Raw genomic sequence first — 26,505 nt, 5'->3', positions numbered from 1 at the left:
TTGATTTGCCTTGAGGGCCAGGCTGCCCGGAATTCTCTAAGAGTTTTTGGACTTGGTTTGGTCTAGGAGAGGGGTCAGCAACCTGCGGCTCTGGAGCCGCATGTGGCTCTTTCATCCCTCTGCTGCGGCTCCGTGTCACCAGTCAGCTCCACAATTGATAGGGCTTTCAGTTAGGATAGGCAGATGAAAAAGGATGCCACGCTAAGAGGAGACACTATGGTGGGGGCAATCGGACTTTCGGTTGGCTCCGGAATTGAATGGGGGGCTTCCGGTTAGGGCAGCGATGGCTAACCTTTTTGCCATCGCGTGCCAGGAGAGAGGGGGGCGGGGGAGGGTCGCGCGCGCACGTGCCCACGTGCATACATGCGCAACCCCCTCCCCCCTCCTGCTCCTGGCACATGATGGACTGGTAGGCCCGTTTTTCTTTCTTACCTGGTTCCAGATCCTCTCTGTGTATCTGGGACGGGCGAAAACAGCCTTTCCCACTCCCTTGGAGGCCCTACGGAGGCTGAAAGGGCCCATTTCCCAACTCTTGGTGGGACAGGAAGTGACATTTGTTGCTGTCCCCAGCCTCCAGAACCTCTCTAGCAGTCTCTAGGAGCCTCTCTAGGAGTCTCTAGGAGCTAGATTGTCTCTTTTGAGCGGTGTGAAGATGTTGCTTATCTCCATGTGCCTGTCAATGGTTGATATATGGTTGATGGTCCCGTTGCTTGGAGGCCGTGCGGATCTGGATGGGGAGAAACAAGCTCAGATCTGGATGGGGAGAAACAAGCTCAACCCCTCCAAGACCGAGTGGCTGTGGCTTCCGGCGTCCCGGTATAGTCAGCTGGTACCATCACTGACAATTGGGGATGAGATCTTGCTCCCCACAGAGAGGGCCCGCAACTTGGGTGTCCTCCTGGATTCACGGTTATCTTTAGAAGATCATTTGACGGCCGTGGCCAGGGGTGCCTTTTATCAGGTTCGCCTGATCCGCCAGTTGCGTCCCTTTCTGGATCGGGACGCCTTGCGCACGGTCACTCATGCCCTAGTTACCTCCCGTATGGACTACTGTAATGCTCTCTACATGGGGCTCCCCTTGAAAAGCACCCAGAGGCTCCAACTGTTCCAGAATGTAGCCGCGCGGGTGATTATGGGCGCAGCTCGTTGCGCCCATGTAACACCTCTCCTACGCGAGCTGCACTGGCTCCCGGTGGTCTTCCGGGTGCGATTCAAGGTGTTAGTTATCACCTTTAAAGCGCTCCATGGCTTAGGACCTGGGTACCTACGAGACTGTCTTTTGCCACCAATAGCCTCCCACCGACCAGTTCGTTCTCACAGGGAGGGACTACTCAGGGTACCGTCAGTCAAATTATGCCGACTGGCGACTCCCAGGGGGAGGGCCTTCTCTGTGGGGGCTCCAACCCTTTGGAATGAACTGCCCCCGGAGATACGGAATATCCCTGATCTCCGTGCTTTCCGCCGTGCCCTCAAAACCCTGATGTTCCAACAGGCGGGGCTAAACATATGAACATGTGAATGATTTTTTTAAAATGTTATCTAATTCTGGGTTTTATTTAATTGGCCAAACTAAGTAATAATTTTAATTAGCAATTTTATGATGTTTGTGTGTCTATATTTTTCTTGGCTGTACACCGCCTTGAGTCCTATGGGAGAAAGGCGGGAAAGAAAGAAAGAAAGAAAGAAAGAAAGAAAGAAAGAAAGAAAGAAAGAAAGAAAGAAAGAAAGAAAGAAAGAAAGAAAGAAAGAAAGAAAGAAAGGCAAGCGACTTGCATATAAACAATCCCCACTCCCTTCTAGTACTGATGAAATTCCCTAGTATGGTCATGAAACGTCTGCAAGAAAGCAACTAAGCTCAGAGAGCGCCAAGGACTCCACAGTCATCCATATTCCCTCTCCCTCCTCTCCTCCTCTTTCTCCAACTCTCCCTTCTTCTCCTCTCCCCAAACTCCACTCCCTTCTAGTACTGATGATGTTACCGAGTTGGGTCATGAAACGTCTGCAAGAAAGCAACTAAGGAGCCTGGATAGCTCAGCAGACTAATGCATTGTAATTTAAATCCAGCTGTCTGCAATTAGTAAGTTCGAATCTCGCCAGGCTCAAGGTTGACTCAGCCTTCCATCCTTTCTAAGGTAGGTAAATTGAGGACCCAGTTGTGGGGGCAATAAGCTGACTTTGTATAAAATATACAAAAGTATGAAGGCTATTGCTTAACGCATTGTAAGCTGCCTTGAGTCTCCAGAGAAGGGCGGCATATAAATCAAATTTAAAAAAAAAATGTTCAGAGAGCGCCAAGAACCTCACACATCTTAAAAAGATTAAAGTTGGGAAACACGGATCTAGAGCAGGGAACTCCAAACTTTTAAGGCTTGTGGACTTCCACAGCCATGCGGTGGAATTACGGCGAGTTCAATTCCATAAGTCTTGAAGTTGCCAAATTTGGAGAACAGCTCTAGAGTGAGGCCTGGTACACTACTCGGGCGTGGAAGCCACAGAAGAAGGGATACAAGAGACAGGGTGGATTTGATTTAAATCGAGTTGATTTAAATCACAATTTAAATCATGATTTAAATCACTAGTAAAAAGGCTTGATTTAAATCAACTCGACTTAAATCATAATTTTTAAAGAGCAACTGTCATCTCTGCTATTCCTTTGACCCGCTGTTGACTCACCGCTAGTCCCAGCGTTGCAGAATATGCAGCCTCATGCTACATAACTAAGCTCCATTTCATGCTGAATAAACTAAATTATTTATATATCTTAAATAGAAAACTATCTTAAGATAGATTTTTACCTCCAAAGTTTTTTATTAAAATAAATTCGATAAAAATCAAAAAAATCTGATTTAAATAAAAAAAAATCTGATTTAAATCAAAAAAATCTGACTTTTTTGATTTTTTTAAAAAAAATCATTGATTTTTATCCACCCTGACAAGAGATAACTGGTAATGAAGTCTTCTATTTAGGACCACAAGCAGGCCAAACTCTATGATTCATTTCCATGTCAACTGGAAAAGAAAAGAGAGGGAGGAAGAAAAGGAAGTATGTACTCCTAGGACTGTCTTCTGACGTAGGCTTTCCCAGCAGCACGAAGATGACTCCTTGTCCCGATAAATCCCTTTTATTTCATTTACAGTGAATTCCTCTCCAGCAAAGTCTTTCCTCTCCCGCAGTCTTTCAAGATACTGTATTTTTCAGAGTATAAAACGCACCTTTTTCCCCCAAAAAAAGAAAGTGAAAATCTGGGTGCGTCTTATATTTTGAATGTAGCCCCGCCCAGCCTCGCAAACGGAGAATTCAGAGGCTGAAAGAAGCCTCTGAAAGAAGCTTCAGAAAAAAAGCCTCAGAAATGAAGCAGAAAAAAAAAAAGCCTCAGAAATGAAGCTTCAGGAAAAAAAAAGCCTCTGAAAGGCTTTTATCTAAAATAATATGGCAAGCAACAAAAGAAGAATTTAGTAAAGGTTCTAACCAAACTAGGCTAACAAATCTGGAGAATGACACAGATCGGAAGAGGTTAATCTTGGATACCAATATCCAAGAAAGAAGATTGAACAGAGTGCAGATAGTCCTTCAGTAAAAAAGCCTCTGAAAGAAGCTTCAGAAAAAAAGCCTCCAAACAGAGCTTCAGAAAAAAAAGCCTCCAGAGCTTCAGAAAAAAAGCCTCCAAACAGAGCTTCAGAAAAAAAGCCTCCAAACAGAGCTTCAGAAAAAAAAGCCTCCAAACAGAGCTTCAGAAAAAAAGCCTCCAAACAGAGCTTCAGAAAAAAAAAGCCTTTTTTTTCTGAAGCTCTGTTACGGAGGCTTTCAGAGGCAGAAAAAAAAAGCAAGGCACAGAGCTCACAACCAACGAACCTGTTGCTAAAGTTCACCTCTGGGAACCCCCTCTGGGGGTATTCCGGGAGGCCGATCCACCTGCCAATCACCTTTTTTCTTATTTTCCTCCCCAAAAACTTAAGGTGCGTCTTATACTCCGAAAAATACGGTAGTTCACCATTACCGACCTTTATCAGGCTTGGAGAGTGGCCAGGCCGATATCTTTCAGACCGCTGCAATACTTGGCAAGAATTCAGGAATGAACTAATTGCCTCCTGCAAACTCCATTCCCCTTTCGCTCCTCTATTATTCCCTATGGAAGAGGCCATTCATCGTCCACCTGTGGCCTTACTCCTGAGTCGACCCTTGTTCTTTAGCTGTTCCCTTCGTCTGGCAACTCTGTGGATGCGCACACTAGGAACAGGCTCCAGCTGTTTGCCTGCCTCACTGATGTCTGACTCCGAAGGCAGCTGATAACTGGCATACGGCCCTGGCCCCCTCTCTGCCTCAGATGCAGAGTCTTCCCCAGACTCCAGGACCGGCCCATGTTCCTTCCCAACCTGCTCACTGTTTGAATCCACTGGCCGCTGGCGGGCCACAACAGACTGGCTCAAGCATAGATAAAGGATGGGGCTGGCACGCCTTACCTGGGAATTGGGTTGGAAGGTGGTGTGGGGGGTTGAATGCTTCTGTAGGTTTTCGAGCATCAGGGCCTACAAATGAAAGAGAGGAGAGTAGAGATTAGAGAAGGTCTCTAGAATGCCCTCACCAAATCCAAGTTCTGAACTCATCTTCCACTTACAGGATGGCTTACACAATAAAGTCGGAGGTCTTTTAGTCCAACCCCCTACTCAAGCAGGAGACCCTACACCATATTCCAGACACCCGGCTGTCCAAGCTCCTCTTAAAAACCTCCCGTGTTGGGAGCACCCACCACTTCTGGTGGCAAGCCGTTCCACTGGTTAATTTGTTCTCACTGTTAGGCAATTTCTCCTTAATTCCAGGTTGCTTCTCTCCTTGATTAATTTCCATCCGTCATTTCTTGCCTTGCCTTGTGGTGCTTTGGAAAACAAGTAGACCCCGTCTTCTTTGGGGCAGCCCCTCAAGTATCATGTCACCCCTAAGTCCTCCTTATCTCAAGACTGGCCAAACCCAATTTCTGCCACCGTTCTTCACACGTTGAAGTCTCCAGGTCCTTAATCATCTTAGTTGCTCTACTCTGCACTTCCGTTGGGGGAACCTACCCTGAAGGTTATCAAGGAAGACCTCTCATCTCTTGACTTATTAGGACAACGTAGAGGGACTTTAGCTGTGTTCTGACCTAGGCTTCCTGATATAGTAAAAAACACACAATTAGTCCCCAACCCCCCACTTTTTAAAAAAATTTTAACGGCTGTGAATTCTTTTCATTCACAGCCCGTGCTGAATCACCAAGAGTTTATAAATAGTTCAACAGAAGTCTGCCACAGTCCTTCGGATAAGACTGGTAAACACCCACCTTTATCTCCCTTGACACGCTGCCAAAGACCTAATTGGCAATTATCAAAAGATAATTGTCAAAAACGGACCATCCACAACGTTGCTTCCTGCAAAGGGCCACGTGCCTTTGCTCTTCCTTTATGTCTTATGGGAGGGGCTAACCATCTCCAAGCCTTACTCCCGAGTCGTCCCTTTTGTTTTAACTGTTCTTGCCTTCTGGCAACTCTGCACATGCACGCACTAACAGGCTCCCCCTGTTCCTCTGCCTCTCTGATGTCTGACTCTGGAGGCTCCGGAGTCCACACATAACTCCACAGAGCCTGTAGTACAGTGGACTAAAAGCACTGTTATTAACAACTGCTGCCTGCAATTACTGCAAGTTCAAATCTCACCAGGCTCAAGGTTGACTCAGCCTTCCATCCTTTCAAAGGTAGGTGAAATGAGGACCCAGATTGTGGGGACAATAAACTGACTTTGTATAAATATACAAAAGTATGAAGGCTATTGCTTAACGCATTGTAAGCCACCCTGAGTCTCCGGAGAAGGGCGGCATATAAATTAAAGCAAAAGCAAAAAAAAAAACACATAACTCCCAGATGGCTCTGGCCCCATCTTTGCCTCTGACACCGAGCCCTCGTCCGAGCCTTCCCCAGATTCCAGGACTGGCCCATGTTCCTCCCCAGCCTCCTCACTGTCTGACTCCACTGCCAGCTCCGTAGGCTGCTGGTGGGCCACAACAAGCTGTAGCAATTCTCGGTCCTTAAGGCAGAACCATCATCAAACAAACATCTCCTTATAATGGCCATTCAATTCGCAGCGAGGACCTCGCTCAATCAGCCTCTTTAGTAAAACACCAATCACTTTACTCAAGGTTGACTGATCTGTCTGAGAATTACTCTTGGGTTTTGGTTGTGATCTGTCCCCGTCCACACACACACACAAACACAGCCAGCCGAGAGTTAAGAAAGTACTTGGCACGCACACAGGTCGTTATCTCAAACTTGGCAGCAATATAATCACCGTCTGCCAAGAGCTTTTACTGCAACAGATAACATAAAATTACATATGCATTGCAAATAGTCCAGCAAAAACAAAATCCCTTTCGGCAGCTTCAGACGTTGTTCAAGTGACTAGCCAAAGTTCGTTTTTGTTCGTCACGGAGTTTTACCAGCCACCACCCTCTCTTATATAGTCTCTGGGGTGTGGTCCAGTGACTCAGTTCTAATCCCTAGCACGTCTCCTTAACCGCTGCAACCGTTTATCACGCCTTCGTTGGCGTGCATCCAGGAATGACGGCTCTCCTTCGCTCTCATCCGAGACACCTGGCTCCTGGCTAATCTCCTCTCCCTCGGCCGGCACCTGAGACAGTGCCAGAGGGGAGGGGCCTGGAGAGGGAGGCCTGGCTGACTCCTCTTCCTCATGTTCGGAGCTTTCTTCTTCCGATGAGATAGGCTCAGAGGGCGGGGCCACAACAGGTTGTTGTTGGTTTTTTTTTGATATGGCCTTGACCCAGATCTACCACATTTCTCTGCCAACCAGGAATGGGCACCCCAAAGTTTCTGATTTAGATAGATGCCCCGAAAATAAGACTCAACTGGAAAATAAGCCCTAGTATGATTTTTTTCAGGATGCCTACCCCAAAAATAAGGCCCAGTTAAGATTGTCAACTAGATAGAGGCGTTATATTTCTATATTTCCCCCCAAAATAAGACCTAACCAGAAAATAAGCCATAATGTGTCTTTTGGAGCAAAAATAATATGACCCAGTCCTATTTTGGGGGAAACACGGTAAGTAGATAGGTAGGTAGATAGGTAAATCAGAAACTTTGGAGTGCCCATTCCTGATTGGCAGAGGAACGTGGTAGATCTGGGTCAAAAGTTAATTTAGGGAATCAAAAGTTAATTTAGGGAATTTATATTGCCGCCACATGGTGACTCAAGGTCTCTATCTCTATCTCTATCTCTATCTATCTATCTCTATCTCTATCTCTACCTCTATCTCTATTTCATCACCTCGTACTATACAGGTAATCCTCGCCTTACAACCAGAAAGGAATCCGAAATTTCTGTTGCTAAGCGAGACATTTGTCAAGTCGAATTTTTTTCATTTTACGACCTTTCTTGAGGCAGTCGATAAGTGAAGTCACGGCAGTTGTTAAGTGATTAACACGGTTGTTAAGTGAATCTGGCTTTCCCCCATTGATTCTGCTTGTCAGAAAGTCGCAAAGGGGATCGCATGACACCGGGACACTGCAACTGTTGTAAATATGAGACAGTTGCCAAGCGTCTGAATTTTGAGCGCGTGACCATGGGGATGTTGCAACGGTCGTAAGTGTGAAAAACAATGAGTCCCTTTTTTTTCAATGCTGTTGTAATTTCGAAGTTGCAACTTCGAATGGTCATGAAGTGACTGTTGGAAGTTGAGGACTATCAAACCAAATTTGAAGCGTAAATTTGATCAGAACCGATCCTGTTTGGGAGAAATCGGCTACGGCACATCCCTCCATCTTTCACACAACCAACCTTTATCTAAACTTTTCAGTTGCGGTCTTAAGAGTTAAAGCTCAGCGGCAAAGCCACACACAACGCACTGATGAAATAGGACAACTCGCCATGGCCAACTCGCTTCCGGGCAACTCATCACAACCAATTCAACATGGCCAACTCAGCATGGCCAACTCACCGCAGGAAAATTCGCCACGACCAACTCACCAAGGCCAATGCACTTCCGGGCAACTCATCATAACCAATTCAACACAACCAATTCGCTGCAGGACAACTCGCCACAGGACAAGTCACCACGGCCAACTCCCTTCCGGGCAACTCATCACAACCAATTCAACACAACCAACTTACTGCATGGAGGACAACTCACCACAGGACAACTCGTTTCTGGGCAACTCATTACAACCAATTCAACACAGCCAACTCAGCATGGCCAACTCTCTGCAGAACAATTCGCCATGGCCATCTCCCTTCCGGGCAACTCATCACAACCAATTCAACACAACCAACTTGCCACAGGACAACTCACCACGGCCAACTCGCTTCCGGGCAACTCATCACAACCAACTCACCACAGCCAATTTGCTGCAGGACAAGTGGCCTTAAGACAACTTGCCACTGCCAACTCGCTTCTGGGCAACTCATCATGACCATTTCAACACGGACAACTCGCTGCAGGACAACTCACCATGGCCAACTCGCTTCCGGGCAACTCATCACAACCAATTCAACACACCCAACTTGGCACAGCCAACTCTCTGGACAACTCACCACGGCCAACTTTCTGCAGGACAACTCGCCTCAAGACAAGTCGTCACGGCCAACTTGCTTCCGGGCAACTCATCACAACCAACTCAACACCGCCAACTCAACACAGCCAACTCTCTGTAGGAAAACTCGCCATAATCAATTTGTCACAGCCAACTCATTGCAGGACAACTCACCACGACCAATTCACCATGGCCAACTCACTGCAGGACAACTCACCTCAAGACAACTCGCCACAATTAATTTGCCATGACCATCTCACAGTCAATTCATTGCAGGACAACTCGCCACAGCCAACTTGCTTCCGGGCAACTTATGACAACCAATTCAACACCGCCAACTCACCACGGCCAACTCTCTGCAGGACAACTCGCCATGACCAACTCGCCTCGGCCAACTCGCTGCAGGACAACTCACCACGGCCAACTTCCTTCCAGGCAAATCATCACAACCAATTCAACACGCCAAACTCGCCACGCTCAACTCTTTGCAGAACTCGCCATGACCAACTCGCCACAAACAATTCGCCACGGCCAACTCACTGCAGGACAACTCACCACAACCAACTCACCATGGCCAACTCACCTCAAGACAACTCGTCACAATCAGATCCCCATGACCAACTCACGGCCAACTCACTGCAGGACAACTCACAACAACCAACTCGCCAGGGCCAACTCCCCACAACCAACTCCCCACAGCCAATTCGCTGCAGGACAATTTAACAATTCTATTTACTTCTATTTACTTCTATTTACTATCTACTTGCGAGACCGACTTCTGCCACCAATAGCGTCCCACCGGCCAGTCCGCTCACACAGAGAGGGACTCCTCAGGGTGCCGTCGGCCAAGCAATGTCGGCTGGCGACACCCAGGGGGAGAGCCTTCTCTGTGGAAGCTCCTGCCCTTTGGAACGAACTGCCCCCAGAAATACGCAAGATCTCCGACCTCCGTGTGTTTCGCTGTGCCCTTAAGACCCTACTGTTTCGCCAGGCAGGGCTAACTATGTAATTATTTTAAATTGGGAGTTTTAAATGGGGGGTTTTAATCCGGGCCGAAATTGTGTAATATTTTTAATAATTTTAAATTTTGATATTTGTATATTTTTTGTTTTAAAATGGCTGTACACCACCCCGAGTCCTTCGGGAGAGGGGCGGTATAGAAATAAAATTATTATTATTATTATTATTATTATTTATTGGTTAATCTTTAGTGAGATTCACAGCCTTTGAGGCTGGTTAATAGCTCAGCAGCTCGAGTCCTAACCAAGGACCTAGGAACTGTTAAGGTATCGTCGGAGGATGTAAGCTGTTCCGAGTAAGGTGGTTTTTTGTAGAGTCAAAATGTTCAAGTCCGGCAAATTTAGAATTTCTAAATAGCGGGGTAGCCCTTTAGGTATTGCTCCAAGGGCTCCAATTACAATCGGGACAACACACGATTTCTTTTTCCACAGTCGCTCAACTTCAACTTGCAAGTCCCGGTACTTTGTGATTTTTTCTTGCTGCTTATCTTCAATCCGTGCATCACCAGGTATTGCAATGTCAATGAACCATACTTTTTTCTTTTCAACTATTGTTATGTCAGGTGTGTTGTGGACCAAGTGCCTGTCAGTCTGAATCCTGAAGTCCCACAAGATCTTGAGTTTCTCATTCTCTAAAACTTTCTCAACCTGATGTTCCCAGTGGTTTTTGCTGTACTCAAATCCAAACTTCTGGCACAATTTCCAGTGAATGATTTTAGCAACACGGTCATGGCGTTGTAGGTAGTCAGTTTGTGAAATTTTGCTGCACCCACTGATCAGGTGGTCGACTGTCTCCTCTTTCTCATTGCAGAGGCGGCATTTGCTGTTGGTGGTAACATGTTGAATTTTTGCCTTCATGCAGTTTGTGGCTTACAGTTTATTATTATTATTATTATTATTATTATTATTATTATTATTATTATTTAATCTTTAGTGAGATTCCCAGCCTTTGAGGCTGGTTAATAGCTCAGCAGCTCGAGTCCTAACCAAGGACCTAGGAACTGTTAAGGTATCGTCGGAGGATGTAAGCTGTTCCGAGTAAGGTGGTTTTTTGTAGAGTCAAAATGTTCAAGTCCGGCAAATTTAGAATTTCTATTATTATTATTATTATTATTATTATTATTATTATTATTATTATTATTATTATTATTATTAATATTATTATTAATATTAATATTATTATTATTATTATTTCATTATTTAAAATAAACAAGTTTTTAAAAAAAAAATTGCCATTCACATTTCATTCTGTCCCCTCCTTTTGCATCCTTTCTTCAATGATTCTATTCTACTATTTCTTTGAGATTACTCTTCTCCTACGGCGAGTTGTCCTGTTGCGAGTTGTCGTAGACTCCACACTGAAGTGTGTGAATACGGCACTAAGGAAACATGTTGGCTGCCCAAGGTATCTTTTGCCATGCAAGAATGCAGTATTTTGTTTTTGTTTTTGCAGGAGCTGTTAGGAAGCCATACCGGCAGTCCTCGATTTACAACAGTTCATTTAGTGACCGTTCAAAATTCAGATCTTTGGCAACCGATTCATGCTTATGACGGCCGCAGTGTCCAGGGATCATGTAATCGATCCTCTTTGGCGATCTTCTGACAAGCAAAGTCAAGGGGGAAGCCTGATTCACTTAACAACCGGGTGACTCACTGAACAACCGCAGGGGTTCACTTATTAACACCTGCGGCAGGAAAGGTCGTAAAAGAGGGGGGGCAAACTCACTCCGCAAATGTCTTCCCTTAGCAACGGAAATCTGGGGCTCGATTGTGGTCGTAAGTCGAGGACGACTTGCGTCGGACAAGCGTGGCCTGCTTAGCTGCGCGACAACCTTGTGAGGTAAATCACAACAGCAAACATTTCAAGGAGGGAGACGGAAACCAAGACACGGCAACTCATTCCGGCACTCCTCGAGTTACGCCCATTCGTTTTAACAGCAGGTCGAAGTTCTGACGGCATCAGAAAAATCAGACATAGGTCCCATCCTCAAAGTTGTGACCATCGCGCACACACACGGACGGACTACAATTCGTACGTTTGGCAACTGGCTCACATTTATGACAGTTTCAGTGTCTGCCGGTTGGGGGATCATGATTTGGTGGCCTCCCTAACCAGCTTCCAACGTACAAGGCCAATCGGACAGGCCAGACTCACTTAATGACCGTGTGATTCATTTAATGACCATGTGATTAGTTTAATGGTTGCGGTGATTCACTTGACAGCTATGGGAAGAACGGTTGCAAAATCAGGTCTGGCCCAGTGAAGACTCTCTTAATGACCGCATTGCTTAGCGACTGAAATTCCAATCCTAATTATGTTGTAAATTGAGGACTATCTGTTTAAAAAAAATAATCTGCCATCAAATCAAAAGGCCGCTTGTATTTCCAGGAAACAATCACAGAAACGAAGTATGGGGATCAGTTACCTAGACAGGTGGTCCTCGACTTACAACCGTTCCTTTAGTGACCGTACGAAGCGACAAAGGCACTGAAAAAAGAGACTTATGGCCCTTTTTTTTCATACTTATGACCGTTGCGCATCCCCCATGGTCATGTGATCAAAATTCAGGCGCTCGACCACTGCCTCATCGTTGTGACGGTCAGTGTCCCCGGGGGGGGGAGGGAGGGATTAATGCGATCCCAATTTTGCGACCTTCTGGACAAGCAAAATCAATGGGGAAGCCTGATTCACTTAACAACTGGGGTGAGAAAGGTCGTAAAATGGGAGCCAAACTCACTCTGCTAATGTCTTCCCTTAGCAACGGAAATCTAGGGCTCGATGGTGGTCGTAAATCGAGGATAACCGTATCCTGCCTAACTGCGTGAGGTAACTTGTGAGGTAAATCGCAACAGCAACCTTTTCAAGGAGGGAGACTGAAAGTATGGAGAAAGCCAGATTCACTTAACAACCGGGTTACTAACTTAATGACTGCAGGGACCGACTTCAACAAACGTGGCAAGAAAAGTCGTAAAACGAGGCAAAAGCTCATTGAAGTGTCTTGCTTAGCAACAGAGATTTGGGGCAGAACTGTGGTCGTAAATCGAGGACTACCTGTACAGCAGTGCTTCTCCACATACAGGCAGGGACGTATTTACTAATTTAATTTTTATTGATATAATTTTTTCAAAGTGCTTGGTGAACAGTGTATTGTCTGGGTCAATGTACTTTACACACAATTCTAATAGTGATAGTAGCATTTAAATATACATAATCATAATCTTTCAATTATTCATAATAGAACATTAAAATCCTTATATATCTCGTTTCCCCGAAAATAAGACCCAACCGGAAAATAAGTCCTAGCATGATTTTTCAGGATGTTCGTAATATAAGCCCTACCCCCAAAAATAAGCCCGAGTTAAGATTGTCAGCCAGATGGATGCGTTTAGTACCGTATTTTCCCCAAAATAAGACCTAACCAGAAAATAAACCCTAATGCGTCTTTTGGAGCAAAAAATTAATATAAGACCCGGTCTTATTTTCGGGGAAACACGGTACACAAATGTTAGAAGTTCTTCTAACATCTGCCCATACATAGCAACTATAATGTTCTATTATATTTCAGTATATGTAATGCTCAGAGGTGGGTTTCAGCAGGTTCTGATCAGTTCTGGAGAACCGGTAGCGGAAATTTTGAGTAGTTCGGAGAACCGGTAGTAAAAATTCTGACTGGCCCTGCCTTCATCTATTCTCTGCCTTCCGAGTCCCAGCTGATCGGGAGGAGGAAATGGGGATTTTGCAGTAATTTTCCCCTGGAGTGGGGTGGGAATGGAGATTTTATAGTATCTTTCCCCTGCCACGCCCACCAAGCCACACCCACCAAGCCACGCCCACAGAACCGGTAGTAAAAATTTTTGAAATCCACACTGATATCATTTTCCCAATTTCTACTTTCTACTTTTTTCTAATACTTAGTAAAATAACCACCATATTAAAAAAATATTCTGTATCTATCCATCATCTCTTGCCCGTTTTAGAATTTCAACTCTTATTAACTTTTTAGTGAATCTTTCAAAGCAGGGACAGATTTAATGGGTTCGCATGCTTGCTTATGCCATTGGTTATCGATACCAGAACAGCGAAAGACACAGGCCAATATCAAACAAACCAGGTTACCCTATATCGTGTGGCTTCATCAGGCTAAGAGGGCGAAGGGTTAAAAGAGAACTACAAAAGACTCATATTTTTTTTTCCAGTCTGCAAGCTCCTTAAATGATCCTAAAGCATACATACTTTTATATCCTTAATATACCCTAACTTAAGAGCATTTTTGTGAGGATAAAACATTGTGGAGCAAAGCCGTAGAAAAATGCAGTAAAATCTGTTTCGGGACATTTTTGAACGGCTACGAATTTCTGTACATTGTTAATTCAAAATATTTAATACCGTTTCTTGGCTGAAAATCAGCAGCGCTAGAATAGGGAAAAAACGCCGCGGAACCGCAGAGAATGCAGGGAGTCAACTTAGGACGGTTCCATTTAGTGACCGTTCAAAGTTACAACGGCGCTGAACGGTGGGATATATGACCGTTTTTCACAGTTACGATGAGATTGAAAAATTCAGACACTTCTACAAGTTTCCCACCTGCACACCTGAAATTAGATCTGCAGTAACGGCTGCAAAGGTAACTAACCTACTACCACCCTGGTCCAAAATTATTATTTCTCAGTGTAACATACAGGGAATCCTCGATTTATGACCAAGTTGCCCCCCACCCACCCACCCGCAAATTTCTGTTAATGAGCAAAGCAGTCGTTGAGTGAGCTTTGTCCCGTTTTACAATCAATTGTTGATGCCACAATTGTTCAGGGAATCGTTGCGGGTTTTTTAAAGTTAGTAACACGATTGTTAAAAGTGAGAAATCTGGCTTTCCTCATTGCCTTGGCTTGCCAGGAGGTTGTAAAAAAAAAAAAATCTCATGACCCTTGGACACCGTCTGCAACCGTCATAAATACATGCCAGTTGCTAAGTGTTTGAATTTTGATCACATGATCCTCAGGTGCTGCCAAGGTCCGAAGTGTGAAAAATCCTCCTAAATCAATTTTTTTCCAGCGCCATCGTAACTACGAACGGTCACTAAACGAATGGCTGTAATTTGAGGACTACCTGTATACAACATCTAATCCCTCTCGTTGAGAGATGTGAGGCCGATTGTTGTCTCTATCACATCACACGTTTTGTTCATGACCCAAACACCTCAAAGCCTAATAACCTGTTTCCCCGAAAATAAGACCCAACTGGAAAATAAATCCTAGCATGATTTTTCAGGATGCTCGTAATATAAGCCCTATCCCCAAAATAAGCCCCAGTTGTCAGCCAGATGGATGCATTTAGTACCATATTTCCCCCCCTAACCAGAAAATAAGTCCTAATGCATCTTTTGGAGCAAAAAATTAATAGAAGACCCGGTTTTATTTTCGGGGAAACACGGTACTTGATAAACCATGATTCAAATCAAGCCGGCTTTTCTCCAATCGAAGGCAAAAGAGCAGCTCTGCTAAAAACTATGAGTCTTTTAAGTTCCACTTTCCCTGATCCACAGGGATTCCTCCAAGCCAACATAGTTAGGCAGTCCTCGACTTACAACAGTTCGTTTAGTGACCGGAAAAAGAAAAGGACTTGTGACTGGTTTTCAAACTTATGACATTTGCAACATCCCCATGGTCCTGTGATCAACATTCCGATGCTTGGCAAACTGACTCGTATTTATGACGGTTGGAAAATCCCAGGGTCACGTGATCGCTTTTTGAGACTTTCTGATGAGCAAAAAATCAATGGGAAAGCTAGATTCACTTAACCACCGTGTTACTAATTTAACAACTGTCGTGATTCACTTAACCATAGTGGCAAGGTCGTAAAATGGGGCAAAACTCATTTAGCAAATGTCTCGCTTAACGACAGAATTTTTTGGGCTCAATGGTGATCTTACGTGAAGGGCTGCTTATACTTATTTCTTAACATTTCTATTTATTTCTCCAGAGAGTATTAGTCTACCATATTCCCCCCAAAATAAGACCCTGTCTTATATATTTTTGAACCTGAAATAAGCGCTCGGCCTTATTTTCGGGGAGGTCTTATTATTTTGGGGCGCCTGGAGCAAGACGGGGCTCCTCTTGCCGTCTTACCTGATTTCCAGCTCTGTCTCCCTAACCCTAAGCAGAGGAAATGGCGGGGATTGGATGCACGTCCGGTTAAATATTTTCAGGGAGGGCTTATTTTCGGAGAAACACGATAAAGCATGCAGCCCTTCCTGGATCATTTTATTTTCCAACAATTTTGTGGGGCAGGAAATGCTAAGGAAAAGAAAGTTATTTGGGCCCTGGGTGAGCTATGAACCAAATCATAGTCACCTGCCTCAGTGCAGACTCTAGCCACTGTGCTATGCTGCCTTAAGCGCCCAAATCAGTTTACTTCCAAACGAGTAAAAATGAATTAAAACAGAATGCAATGCCCCCCTACAACGCAACCGTAATAATTTCAGAATTATTTAAGAATTAATTAAGCAGCTAATGATGCACAAACAAGGTATCAAATATTTTAAGTTCTGCGTTCAAATCCCACCCAAATGTAGGTAGTCCTCGATTTAGAACAGTTCGTTTAGTGACCAATATTACAACGGCACTTTAAAAAGGGACTTATGACCGTTTTTCACCCCTGGAGGCTTACGTCATGATCAGGTGATCAAAATGTGACACTTGGCCACTGACTCATATTTATGACGGTCGCAGTGTCCCGGGGTCAGGGGATCACGTTTTGCGACCTTCTGATTCACTTAACAACCATGTTACTAACCGCTGTGGCAAGAAAGGTTGTAAAATGGGGCCAAACTCACTTCGCAAATGTCTCGCTTAGCAACAGAAATTTTGGGGCTCCATTGCGGCCGTAACTCGAGGACTTCCTGTGCGACGACGTGTCCTTTGGAGAGAAACTGTCTAGGCACAAAGTTCAGTTTCGCCACCATCTGTGCGAAACCACCACTGATTAGGATGCTACATTGACTGGTTCAATTCCGTCACGAATTTTGATTATTATATTTAATATTGATTATCCCAAGCTAAGCCATACGTTGCCAAAGGAGGAGATGACAGCCTCAGGCAAGGATGGGAGTTCAATGCCAAAAAAAAAAACCTGGTTATAAAACAGGAAGGTAACAACTTCATGTTTGAGCAAATTTGGGACTAGCGGTTAAGGCACCAAGGCTAGAAAGCAGGAGATGGTGAGTTCAAGTCCCGCCTTAGCCATGAGAGCTGGCTGGGTGACTTTGGGCCAATCAGCAGGAGACGGGGAGTTTTAGTCCCGCCTTAGGCATGAAAGAGAATTGGGTGACTTTGGGCCAATCACAGAAGACAGTCAATTCTAGTCCCGCCTTAAGCATGAAAGACAATTGGGTGACTTTGGGCCAATCACCAGGAGACGCGGAATTCTAGTCCCTTAGCCATGAACTTTGGCCCAATCACAGAAGACAGTGAATTCTAGTCCGGCCTTACGCATGAGACAAACAGGTGACTTTGGGCCAATCACCAGGAGACAGGGAGTTCTAGTCCCACCTTAGGCATGAAAGAGAATTGGGTGACTTTGGGCCAATCACCAGGAGACGTGGAATTCTAGTCCCTTAGCCATGAACTTTGGCCCAATCACAGAAGACACTGAATTCTAGTCCCACCTTAAGCATGAGAGCTAGCTGGGTAACTTTGGCCCAATCACAGAAGACGGTAAATTCTAGTCCCACCTTAAGCATGAGAGACAACTGGGTGACTTTGGGCCAATCACAGAAGATAGTGAATTCTAGTCCCGCCTTAAAGCATGAAAGACAATTGGATGACTTTGGGCCAATCAACAGGAGACGCGGAATTCTACTCCCTTAGCCATGAACTTTGGCCCAATCACAGAAGACAGTGAATTCTAGTCCGGCCTTAAGCATGAGACAAACGGGTGACTTTGGGCCAATCAGCAGGAGACGGGGAATTCTAGTCCCGCCTTAGGCATGAAAGACAATTGGATGACTTTGGGCCAATCAACAGGAGACGGGGAGTTCTAGTCCCGCCTTAGGCATGAAAGACAATTGGGTGATTTTGGACCATTGGACCAATCAGCAGGAGACGGGGAGTTCTAATCCCGCCTTAGGCATGCATGAAAGCCAATTGGGTGATTTTGGGCCAGCACAGTGCAGATCGCGCTATACGGGTAGTCCTCAACTTATGACCTCAACTGATTCCCCAAATTTCCATCGCTGAGCAAGACGCTTGCTCCCTGAATTTTGCCCCATTTTATCACCTTTCTTGGCACCGTATTTAAGCGACTCATTGCCATTAAGTTAGTCATGTGGTTGTTAAACGAATCTGGCTTTCCCCATTGATTTTGTTGGTCAGAAGGTTGTAAACCGAGGACTATCTTTACCCCACTTTCTGGCCCTTCCTGCCATGCAGTTCGTTGCATGATCCTGGACTACAATGCACCTTCTCCTGCACAGCCATGCCAGCTCAATCAAAAAAACTTCTGGTGGTAGGTTGTTCCACTGGTGAATTGTTCTGTCAGGAAGTTAATTCCTTAATTCATGATTGGGATATCAATCCATCAGAGCTGGCAGGGACCTTGGAGGTCTTCTAGTCCAGCCCCTTGCTCAAGCAGGAGACCCTATGCCATTTCAGACAAGCGACTGTCCTGTGTCTTCTTAAAAATCTCCAATGATGGAGGACTCACAACTTCTAGTGGCAAGCAGTTCCACAGCCCACAACGATTTCAAAACCCAAAATCCTTCAAGGGAGGATCTTTATCCTAAAGCTGCATCTCCCCCGCTCTCATCCTAAAAAAAAACCCTATACAGGTCATCCTCAACGCACGACCACAACGGAGCCCAAAATTTACGTTGCTAAGTGAGAAATTTGCTCGGTGCGTTTTGCTCCGTTTTACGACTTTCCTGGCCACGTCCGTTAAGTGAATCGCTCCAGTCCTTAAATCGGCAATACGGTTCTTAAACGTCAACGGTTCCCCATTGACTTTGCTTTACCGAAAGTCGCAAAAGGGGATTCACGCAAACAGTGCAACAGTCATAACTGCGAGTCGAGCCTCCGAATGTAAATCCCGCGACCGTGCTCTCCCCCCTCCAGAATGCTGCAACCGTCATTAAGCGTGAAAAACGGTCCCCCTTTTTTTCAGCGCCGTCGTAACTTCGGTCACTAAACAAACTCTTGTAAGCGCGAGGAGCTTACGTGTCCCAGGTGAAAATTTTTCAATCTGAATGAAATCTGAATTAAAGCAGGATTAAGAGCAGAGCCCTGCGACCGTGGGGGAGGGGGATGCTGCAATGGTCATTAAGCGTGAAAAACAGTCCCTTGTTTTCAGCGCCGTCGCAACTTCGGTCACTAAGCGAACTGTCATAAGCGCGAGGAGCCTACCTGTCCCAAGTGAAAACTTTTCAATCTGAATTAAAGAAGGGTTAAGAGCAGAGCCCTGCGACCGTGGGGGAAGGGGATGCAACGGTCATTAAGCGTGAAAAACGGTCCCCTTTTTTTCCAGCGCTGTCATAACTTCGGTCGCTAAGCGAACTGTCGTAAGCGCGAGGGGCCTACTTGTCCCAAGTGAAAACTTTTCAATCTGAATTAAAGCAGGCTTAAGAGCAGAGCCCTTCGACCGTGGGGGAGGGGGATGCTGCAACGGTCATTAAGCGTGAAAAACGGTCCCCCTTTTTTTTCCAGCGCCGTCGTAACTTCGGTCGCTAAGCGAACTGTCGTAAACCTGAGGAGCCTACCTGTCCCAGGTGAAAACTTTTTTTTTAATCTGATGGCCTTGAGCTTAGTCAATCCAAAAGGTTCGGCAGTTGGGCGGTTCGAACCCCCTAGTGCAGGTCTCCCGCGTGACCCGCAGGGGGTTGGGCTAGATGACCTCTTAAGGTCCCTTCCAACTCCGCTTACTCTTTACCTAAATCTGAATTAAACCAAGATAACCAAGCTGGCTCCATCTCCATTGCAGGGACAACATCTGTTAGGAAGCTTATGGGGCTGGAGATTTGGGGGGGGGATTTTAGGGGGATGAATGGAGACCCCTCCCCGCCCACCCCCCAAAAAGTGAGCCTGAAAGGCAAGTTGTCAAACTGGCAAGTGGGGGGGGGGGGGGGAAGAGGATCAGGCCTCCATGGGGCAGCCCCATAGCCTTCCACCAATGGTGGGGCCAGGAAGTGCCCATTTCCCCCCCCCCATCAGCAACAGGCTGCTAAACTTCTGCAAGGGTTTCCCCCAACTCACTTAAAAGGGGATCCCCCCTCCCTTCTTTCTATGGGGCAACCCCAAAGTGACGTCACAAGGCTTCTCCCGCCAATAGGACTCTCTCCCGCCCGCCCGCCCCCCCCAACAATCATTTCTCCCAATAGTCGACTGAGACCTATTCTTCCCCCCTCCGCTTGGTGGCAGTAGTGGGCTATTGCCCCGCGCATGCGTAGCAAGCGGCGGCGGCACCCCAGGGCCAGGGGCCCGCGTTGCTGAGAAGCCCGCAAAAAGAAAAAAACCTGCCCGTCTTGGTTTACGCATGCGCGAAGCCACCCGGGCCCCCGGGCCCCCTTTCCCCCCGCCGGGCCCTTTTTTTTTTTTTCCTCACCCCACGGAGCCGCTTAATCAAGGCGCTCTTCTGCCCGCTCTTAGGCAGGCCCCGCTGCTCCAAAGCCGCCTTCAGGTCGGCGACCCTCAACGCCTGAAGCGGCCTCCCGTCCAGAGTAACCTCCTCCCCGTCCGCCATCTTGTGTGGCGCTGCTGCCTGCCCTCCCCGGGAGCTTCGGGGGCGTTCGGGAACTTCCGGAGAAGGCCTCGGCGTTCGGAGGCGACCTCCGACCCCGTCTCGTGGACGTCCGGCCGCTCTTCGTCAAGCGCCGTCCGTTTTCGGAGACTTCCGTTCGGCGTTCGGCGAGGAGGAGGGAGAGGCGGAGGGGCCGCTCTGGCTCGGGCGACTCTTTCCGGGTTACGTCGGGCATTTCCGGGTCTTTCGAGGATGGCTTCCCAACCTGGAAGTGAGTTCTGAGAAGGACTCGGGAACTTCCGGAGGTCTTCGACATCGGAAGGTGCTGGGGGGGGCGGTCACGGAAAACTTTCGGCAACTTCCGCCCAGCGCCAAAGTAGAAAGCGTCTTCGTTCGGAAAAAAAAAAGCCTGGCGGCCCGAGTTCGCCTTCGGGTATTTCCGGATGAGTTCGGCGACTTCCGGATGAGTTCGGCTCCGCCTGCCGAAGGCGGAGCGGAACGAAAACGCTAAGAGTTTCCTTCGCAGCAATGGAACAAACCCTGATCTGAGCCAAAGCAGGTGAGGAAGAAGGCGATGCTGGCTTGTCTGCCAAGGAACCGGCCCCGCAAGGGATTGCAAAAAGCCGCGTCTTGCCTTGCTAGGTTTGGTGCGATCGTTGGCACGGTGGACTACAAATCCCATCGTGCTGAATTAAACCCCCTTTGCACGTGTCTTGGTGGGGGTGGAGGGCTGCATTCCGACAGTGGGCGAGATCCAGGACCGGGGAGTGGCCGTCTTAACCTTCCCCGGGGTTCTGCTTTGCACGCAGCCAGGTGCAAACCGGGGTTTGTTGCAGGGCTGGCCAACATTTGTGGCTTTTGCACGAACCGGAGTTCTGTTCAAAGCTGGCTTGTTGTGAGGGGGGGCGTATCTGCTCCCTTGAAAGGAAGCCTCACCCCCCCCCCACACCGGTTGCTTTTCACACGGCTTTCCAACCTTGGCAACTTTTAAGATGGGTTCAAGTCTCAGCATTAAAGCCAAGGAAGAAGGGAGGGAGGAAGGAAGGAGAGGGAGAAAGTTATTAAAGAAGGAGAGGGAGGGGGTAAGTATGGTAGGAGAGGGAGGGAGGAAAGGGAGGAAGAAAGGAAGGAAGAACGGAGAGGGAGGAAGAAAGGAAGGAAGAACAGAAAGGGAGGGAGGGAGGGAGGAGAGGGAGGAAGGAAGTATGGAAGGGGAGGGAGGGAGGAAAGGGAGAAAGAAAGGAAGGAAGAACGGAGAGGGAGGAAGAAAGGAAGGAAGAACAGAAAGGGAGGGAGGGAGGAGAGGGAGGAAGGAAGTATGGAAGGGGAGGGAGGGAGGAAAGGGAGAAAGAAAGGAAGGAAGAACGGAGAAGGAGGAAGAAAGGAAGGAGAGGGAGGAAGGAAGTATGGAAGGAAGGAAGGAAGAACGGAAAGGGAGGGAGGGAGGAGAGGGAGGAAGGAAGTATGGAAGGGGAGGGAGGGAGGAAAGGGAGAAAGAAAGGAAGGAAGAACGGAGAAGGAGGAAGAAAGGAAGGAGAGGGAGGAAGGAAGTATGGAAGGAAGGAAGGAAGAACGGAAAGGGAGGGAGGGAGGGAGGAAAGGGAGGGAGGAAGGAAGGAAGTACAGAAGGAGAGGGAGGGAGGAAAGGGAGGAAGGAAGGAAGTACGGAAGGGGAGGGAGGGAGGAAAGGAAGGAAGGAGAGGAAGGAAGTAAGGAAGTACAGAAGGAGAGGAAGGAAGGAAGAACGGAAAGGGAGGGGAGGGAGGGAGGAAAGGAAGGAAGGAGAGGGAGGAAGTAAGGAAGTACAGAAGGAGAGGAAGGAAGAACGGAAAGGGAGGGGAGGGAGGGAGGAAAGGAAGGAAGGAAGTACAGAAGAAGGAGAGGGAGGGAGGAAAGGGAGGAAGGAAGTACGGAAGGGGAGGGAGGGAGGAAGGAGAGGGAGGAAGGAAGGAAGTACAGAAGAAGGAGAGGGAGGGAGGAAAGGGAGGAAGGAAGTACGGAAGGGGAGGGAGGGAGGAAGGAAGGAAGTACAGAAGGAGAGGGAGGGAGGAAGGAAGGAAGAACAGAGGGAGGAAGGAAGGAGAGGGAGGAAGAAAGTATGAAAGAAGAGGGAGGGAGGAAGGAAGAACAGGAAGGGAGGGAGGGAAGGAAGGAAGGAAGTACAGAAGGAGAGGGAGGGAGGAAGGAGGGAATGAAGGAAGGAGAGGGAGGACGGGAGGGAAGGGAGGAGGAGACAGAGAAAGAGAGGGAGGAAGGAGTTTCTCCTTCCTTGCTGCTTTCCTCCATTCCTCCCTCCCTTCCTCTAACCCTTTTTTTCTTCATCCTTCCTTTCTTTCCTATCTTTTTTCCTTCCCTTCCTCTTCCCTTTCTTGCCTTCATCCTTCTCTCCTCCCCTCCCTTTCCTGCTTTCTTTTCCTTTCTCCTTTCCTTTCTTCCCCTTCCCCTTCTCTCTTTCCTCCCTTTCTTCCCTCCCTCCCTTTCTTGTCTTCTCTTCCTCCCCTCCCTCCATCATTCCCTTTCTTCTTCTTCCCTACCTCCTTCCTTCCCTTCCCTTCAGCTGAAATCTGCTTATTTTGCAAAGTTTAAAAAGCTCTTTATGCAAGTTTTTCCTCCTCCCCCCTCCCCACGGAAGAGAATTTTACTTTCGTGGCTGCCCTGCACTACCACTTAACAAGTTTCCTTCCTTCCTTCCCCCTAGATATATTTTCTATCCCTTTGGATCTGTAAATTGAGATTATGCAATATTTATTATTATACCATGCAGGTTTTTGTAGAGCAAGAAGGAAGAAATTGTTAGAGTTCAGCAATTTGGCTGTGGAAAATAAAGAGTTGAGACTGCAGGAAATGGTGTCGGTGGCCCTTTAATACAATTTGCATGTTATTTTTAAACCTGTTTTAGTTATTTAGCTATGCTAATTGTATCCTTAGGATGCTCTTTTAGTGCTTTTCATTGTAAATGCAGAGCTGGTTTGGTCTCCCCAGCTCTGGATGGTGCGTTTCCTGGATGAAAACAATCTTTGGGGAATGCGGTGTGCCGATAAACAGATTTATTTTCAGTACAGATGTTGACTGTAGATATTTTTAGTTATGACTCTGGTCCTATCCAGAGGATAGGATTTTGCCTAATTTTTTGCTCCCTAATCTGTAGCTTTTCTGGTATCTGTCCCCTTCAGTGTTTCCTCATTCTCTTGGCTCTCCAGATTTGTTTTCCAAAGTTCTTTAATATATATATGATTTGGGTGCTGCCCACTTGGAAGGATGAATGAAGAAGGGACGAAAAGAAAGCCTGAAGGGAAGGAGAGGGGAAAAAGGGAGGGAAGGAGAGAAGGAAGGAAAGGGGAGGAAGAAAGGAAGGGGAGGGAGGGAGAGAAGAAGGGGAGAGAAGGAAGGAAAGGGAAGGAGAGAAGGAAAGGGAGAGAGGAAAAAAGGAAAGGGAAGGAGAGAAGGAAGGAAAGAGGGAAGAAATGAAGGAGAGGGAAGGAGAGAAGGAAGCGGAGGGAGGGACGGAAGGAGAGAAGGAAGCGGAGGGAGGGACGGAAGGAGGGAAAGAAGGGGAGGGAAGGAGAGAAGGAGGGAAAGCAGGGATGAAATGCTCCCGGTTTGGACCGGCTCGGGCGAGTAGGTAGCGATGGAGGTGGGCAGTTCGGACAACCGGTATCAAAAATCCCTCCCCCTCCCCCCCTCAGCTTGCTTACCTTAGCTGCTGGTCGCAACTCCTTGCTGTAATCCCTGCAATCCATTGCATCAGCAAGCAACTGAATCTCCCTGCCTGCAATCAAGCAGGCAGGGAGTTGTGGACTTCAACTCCCAGAATTCCTCAGCCAGCAAAGCTGGCTGAGGAATTCTGGGAGTTGAAGTCTACAAGTCTTAAAAGTTGCCAAGGTTGGAGACCCCTGTTCTATTGGGTAAGTTTTTTCCCCCTTTGGGAGCTTTAAAAAAATAGTTAATTGGGGTTTTTTTTAGTTGTTCTTTTTTTAGACCTAGCCATTTAAAGTTTAGGAAGTTTTAAATTTAGCTGCTTTTATATAAAAATAAAAATAAAATAAAATAAAAGAGAAGGGCGGTATACAAATTAATTAATTAATTAAATAAATAAATAAATAAAATAATATTTGTGCAGCTTTCTGAGATTTAGTGTGTTTCTGTAGTGTTTCACTCTAACTACACAAACACACAAAATCTCACAAAGCTGTATGTGGAATTTTGTGTGTGTAAAGTGTGAAAGTTGGTTTTTTTGGGCTTTTTGTGGCTGTGTGAGGTTCCTGCTTGTTGCAGGGGCCATTTTGGGTCTAGCACAGCTGCTTTTACATTGTGGGTGAGCCAGTTGTGTTGTGTTGTGTTTTGTAGGTTAAAAAAGGGCAAAGAAGTGACATTGACTTGGCCATGCCCACCTGACCAACAAGCCGCACCCTCCCAGTCACCTTACCACCAAGCCCCGCCCACTAATTAAGCCACGCCCACAGAACCGGTAGCAAAAATTTTTAGATTTCACCCCTGCAGGAAAAGGGAAGGAAGGAGGGAAGAAGGGGAGAGAAAGAAAGGGAAGGAGAGAAGGAAGCGGAGGGACGGACGGAAGGAAAGAAGGAAGCGGAGGGAGGGAGGAAAGGAGAGAAGGAGAGGGAAGGGGAGAAGGAAGGAAACGGAAGGAAGGGGAGGAGAGAAGGAAAAGGGAGGGAGGGAAGGAGAGAGAAGAGTGGGGGAGAAGGAAGGAAAAGGGAGGAGGGAGGGAGGAAGAAAGGAAGGAGAGTTGGAAGGAAGGGAGGGAAATGTCATAAGTCGAGGACTGGCTGAAATTCCCTCCCGCCCACTCTTGTTTCTCTGCCGTCCCCTGCAGGATGTCGGAGCCGCTACCCTTGTCCTACGTGACGGCCCAAGAGATGCGCTGCCTCCTGCACTGGCTGTCCGGCTGGACTCTGGCCCAACGGGAACGCTTCCTCCGAGACCTGGTGGACAAGGCCGTCCCTTGGAAGCTGTGTCCCCTGCTGGAGAGCCTGTCCGCGCTCCGGGTAGACTCTGGGAAGCCCCCATCCATCTACGAGTGCCAGATGCGCCTCTGGGACCAGTGGTTCCGCAGCTGGTCGGAAGCCGAGCGTAACGAGTTTGTCCGGCAGATGGAAGAGGAGATGCCAGATTTGGCCGGACGGTTTTACCGAGAAGTGGCTGCCACCGCCGGACAAGCCTGAGGCGGCCCATGGCTCTCTCCGTTCCGTCTCATTTTTATTTTTTATTTTGTACCGATTTCTCTGGACGTCTTCAGACGGCTGCTGTGAAAACTTGGCCAAAGGGCTTTCCCGTGTTCTACCCTGCATAATATGAAAATAAAATATTGTTGTTTCTTCTCCTTCTTGTGGCATATCCGTCATTGGACGTTGGCGATCATGTTGGCAATCCTATTTTTGTCAACATCCGCATGAAAAAAATATTGTTTAGCGAATAGAATTCTTGATCTATAGAATCGAGTTCTTGATGGGCCAAGTGTGATCGGACACACAAGGAATTTAGTCTTCGGTGCATAAGCTCTCAGTGTACATAAAAGAAAAAGACATTCATCAAGAATCATAAGATGCAACGCTTTGTGATAGTCATAGTCAATTTATTTAATTATTTTAATTTTTAATCATTGTTGTGTCTTGTGTTTTTAAATTGGCTGTACACCGCCCTGAGTCCTTCGGGAGAAGGGCGGTATAGAAATAAAATTATTTATTTATTTATTTATTTATAGGATGCTAAATAGGCAATCAACATAAATCGTACTAGGAAACTAAATAAAACAGTATAATATCGTACAGATACAAGCAACAAGGTTGTAGTCATTAGGGGGAAGAGAGGTAATAGGAAGGATGAGAAGAATAGTAATACAATCTTAGTAAATTGTTTGACAGTGTTGTGGGAATGATATTTTCCTTCCTTCCTTCCTTCCGCTCTAATTCCTTTCTCCCTTCTTCCCTCCGTTTCTTCCTTTCCTTCCTGTTTCCTTTCTTCCCTCTGTTCTTCCTGTTTCCTTCCTTCCTTCCCTGCCTCCCAATCTCTTCATCTGTTCCTTCTTTTCCTCTCTTCCCCCTCTCCTTCCTTCTTCCATCCCTGTTTCTTTCCTTGCTTCCCTCTCTCTCTCTACCATCATCTATTTATTTCTCTCCTCCTTGCTTCCTTCCCTATCTCTCTACCTTCATCTGTTTATTTCCCCCCTCCTTT

At 46.8% G+C, this 26,505-nt stretch overlaps 2 protein-coding genes across 3 annotated transcripts in view; one reads left to right on the top strand and one right to left on the bottom strand.

The window, feature by feature from the left end:
• The window catches only part of ACIN1 (apoptotic chromatin condensation inducer 1), a 76,069-nt gene extending 55,530 nt beyond the window's left edge, over positions 1-20,539 (bottom strand). The window contains exons 1-2 of the mRNA XM_087891695.1: positions 20,179-20,539; positions 4,462-4,527 (exon numbers count right to left, since the gene is read on the bottom strand). Coding sequence (XP_087747821.1) covers positions 4,462-4,527; positions 20,179-20,316 — 204 coding nt within the window. The 5' untranslated portion in view covers positions 20,317-20,539. The remainder of the gene's footprint in view (positions 1-4,461; positions 4,528-20,178) is intronic.
• A 15-nt stretch (positions 20,540-20,554) lies between these two features.
• On the top strand, positions 20,555-25,652 carry C4H14orf119 (chromosome 4 C14orf119 homolog). Of its 2 annotated transcripts, XM_087891696.1 has the most exons (3): positions 20,838-20,872; positions 24,661-24,781; positions 25,148-25,652. In XM_087891696.1, exon 3 carries the CDS (start codon positions 25,149-25,151, stop codon positions 25,494-25,496), a length of 348 nt encoding a protein of 115 aa, XP_087747822.1. In that variant the 5' UTR covers positions 20,838-20,872; positions 24,661-24,781; position 25,148; the 3' UTR covers positions 25,497-25,652. The 2 variants fall into 2 exon arrangements, with proteins under 2 accessions (XP_034262229.1, XP_087747822.1); XM_034406338.3 differs by lacking the exon at positions 24,661-24,781 and having other exon boundaries at positions 20,555-20,872.
• Positions 25,653-26,505: the final 853 nt, after the last annotated feature.

This window comes from Pantherophis guttatus, chromosome 4 (assembly GCF_059756535.1).
Source record: "Pantherophis guttatus breed Tessera chromosome 4, ASM5975653v1, whole genome shotgun sequence".
Taxonomy (NCBI): domain Eukaryota; kingdom Metazoa; phylum Chordata; class Lepidosauria; order Squamata; family Colubridae; genus Pantherophis; species Pantherophis guttatus.
The sequence above is the reverse complement of the archived record's forward strand: the minus strand, read 5'-3'. Positions and strand labels throughout refer to the sequence as shown.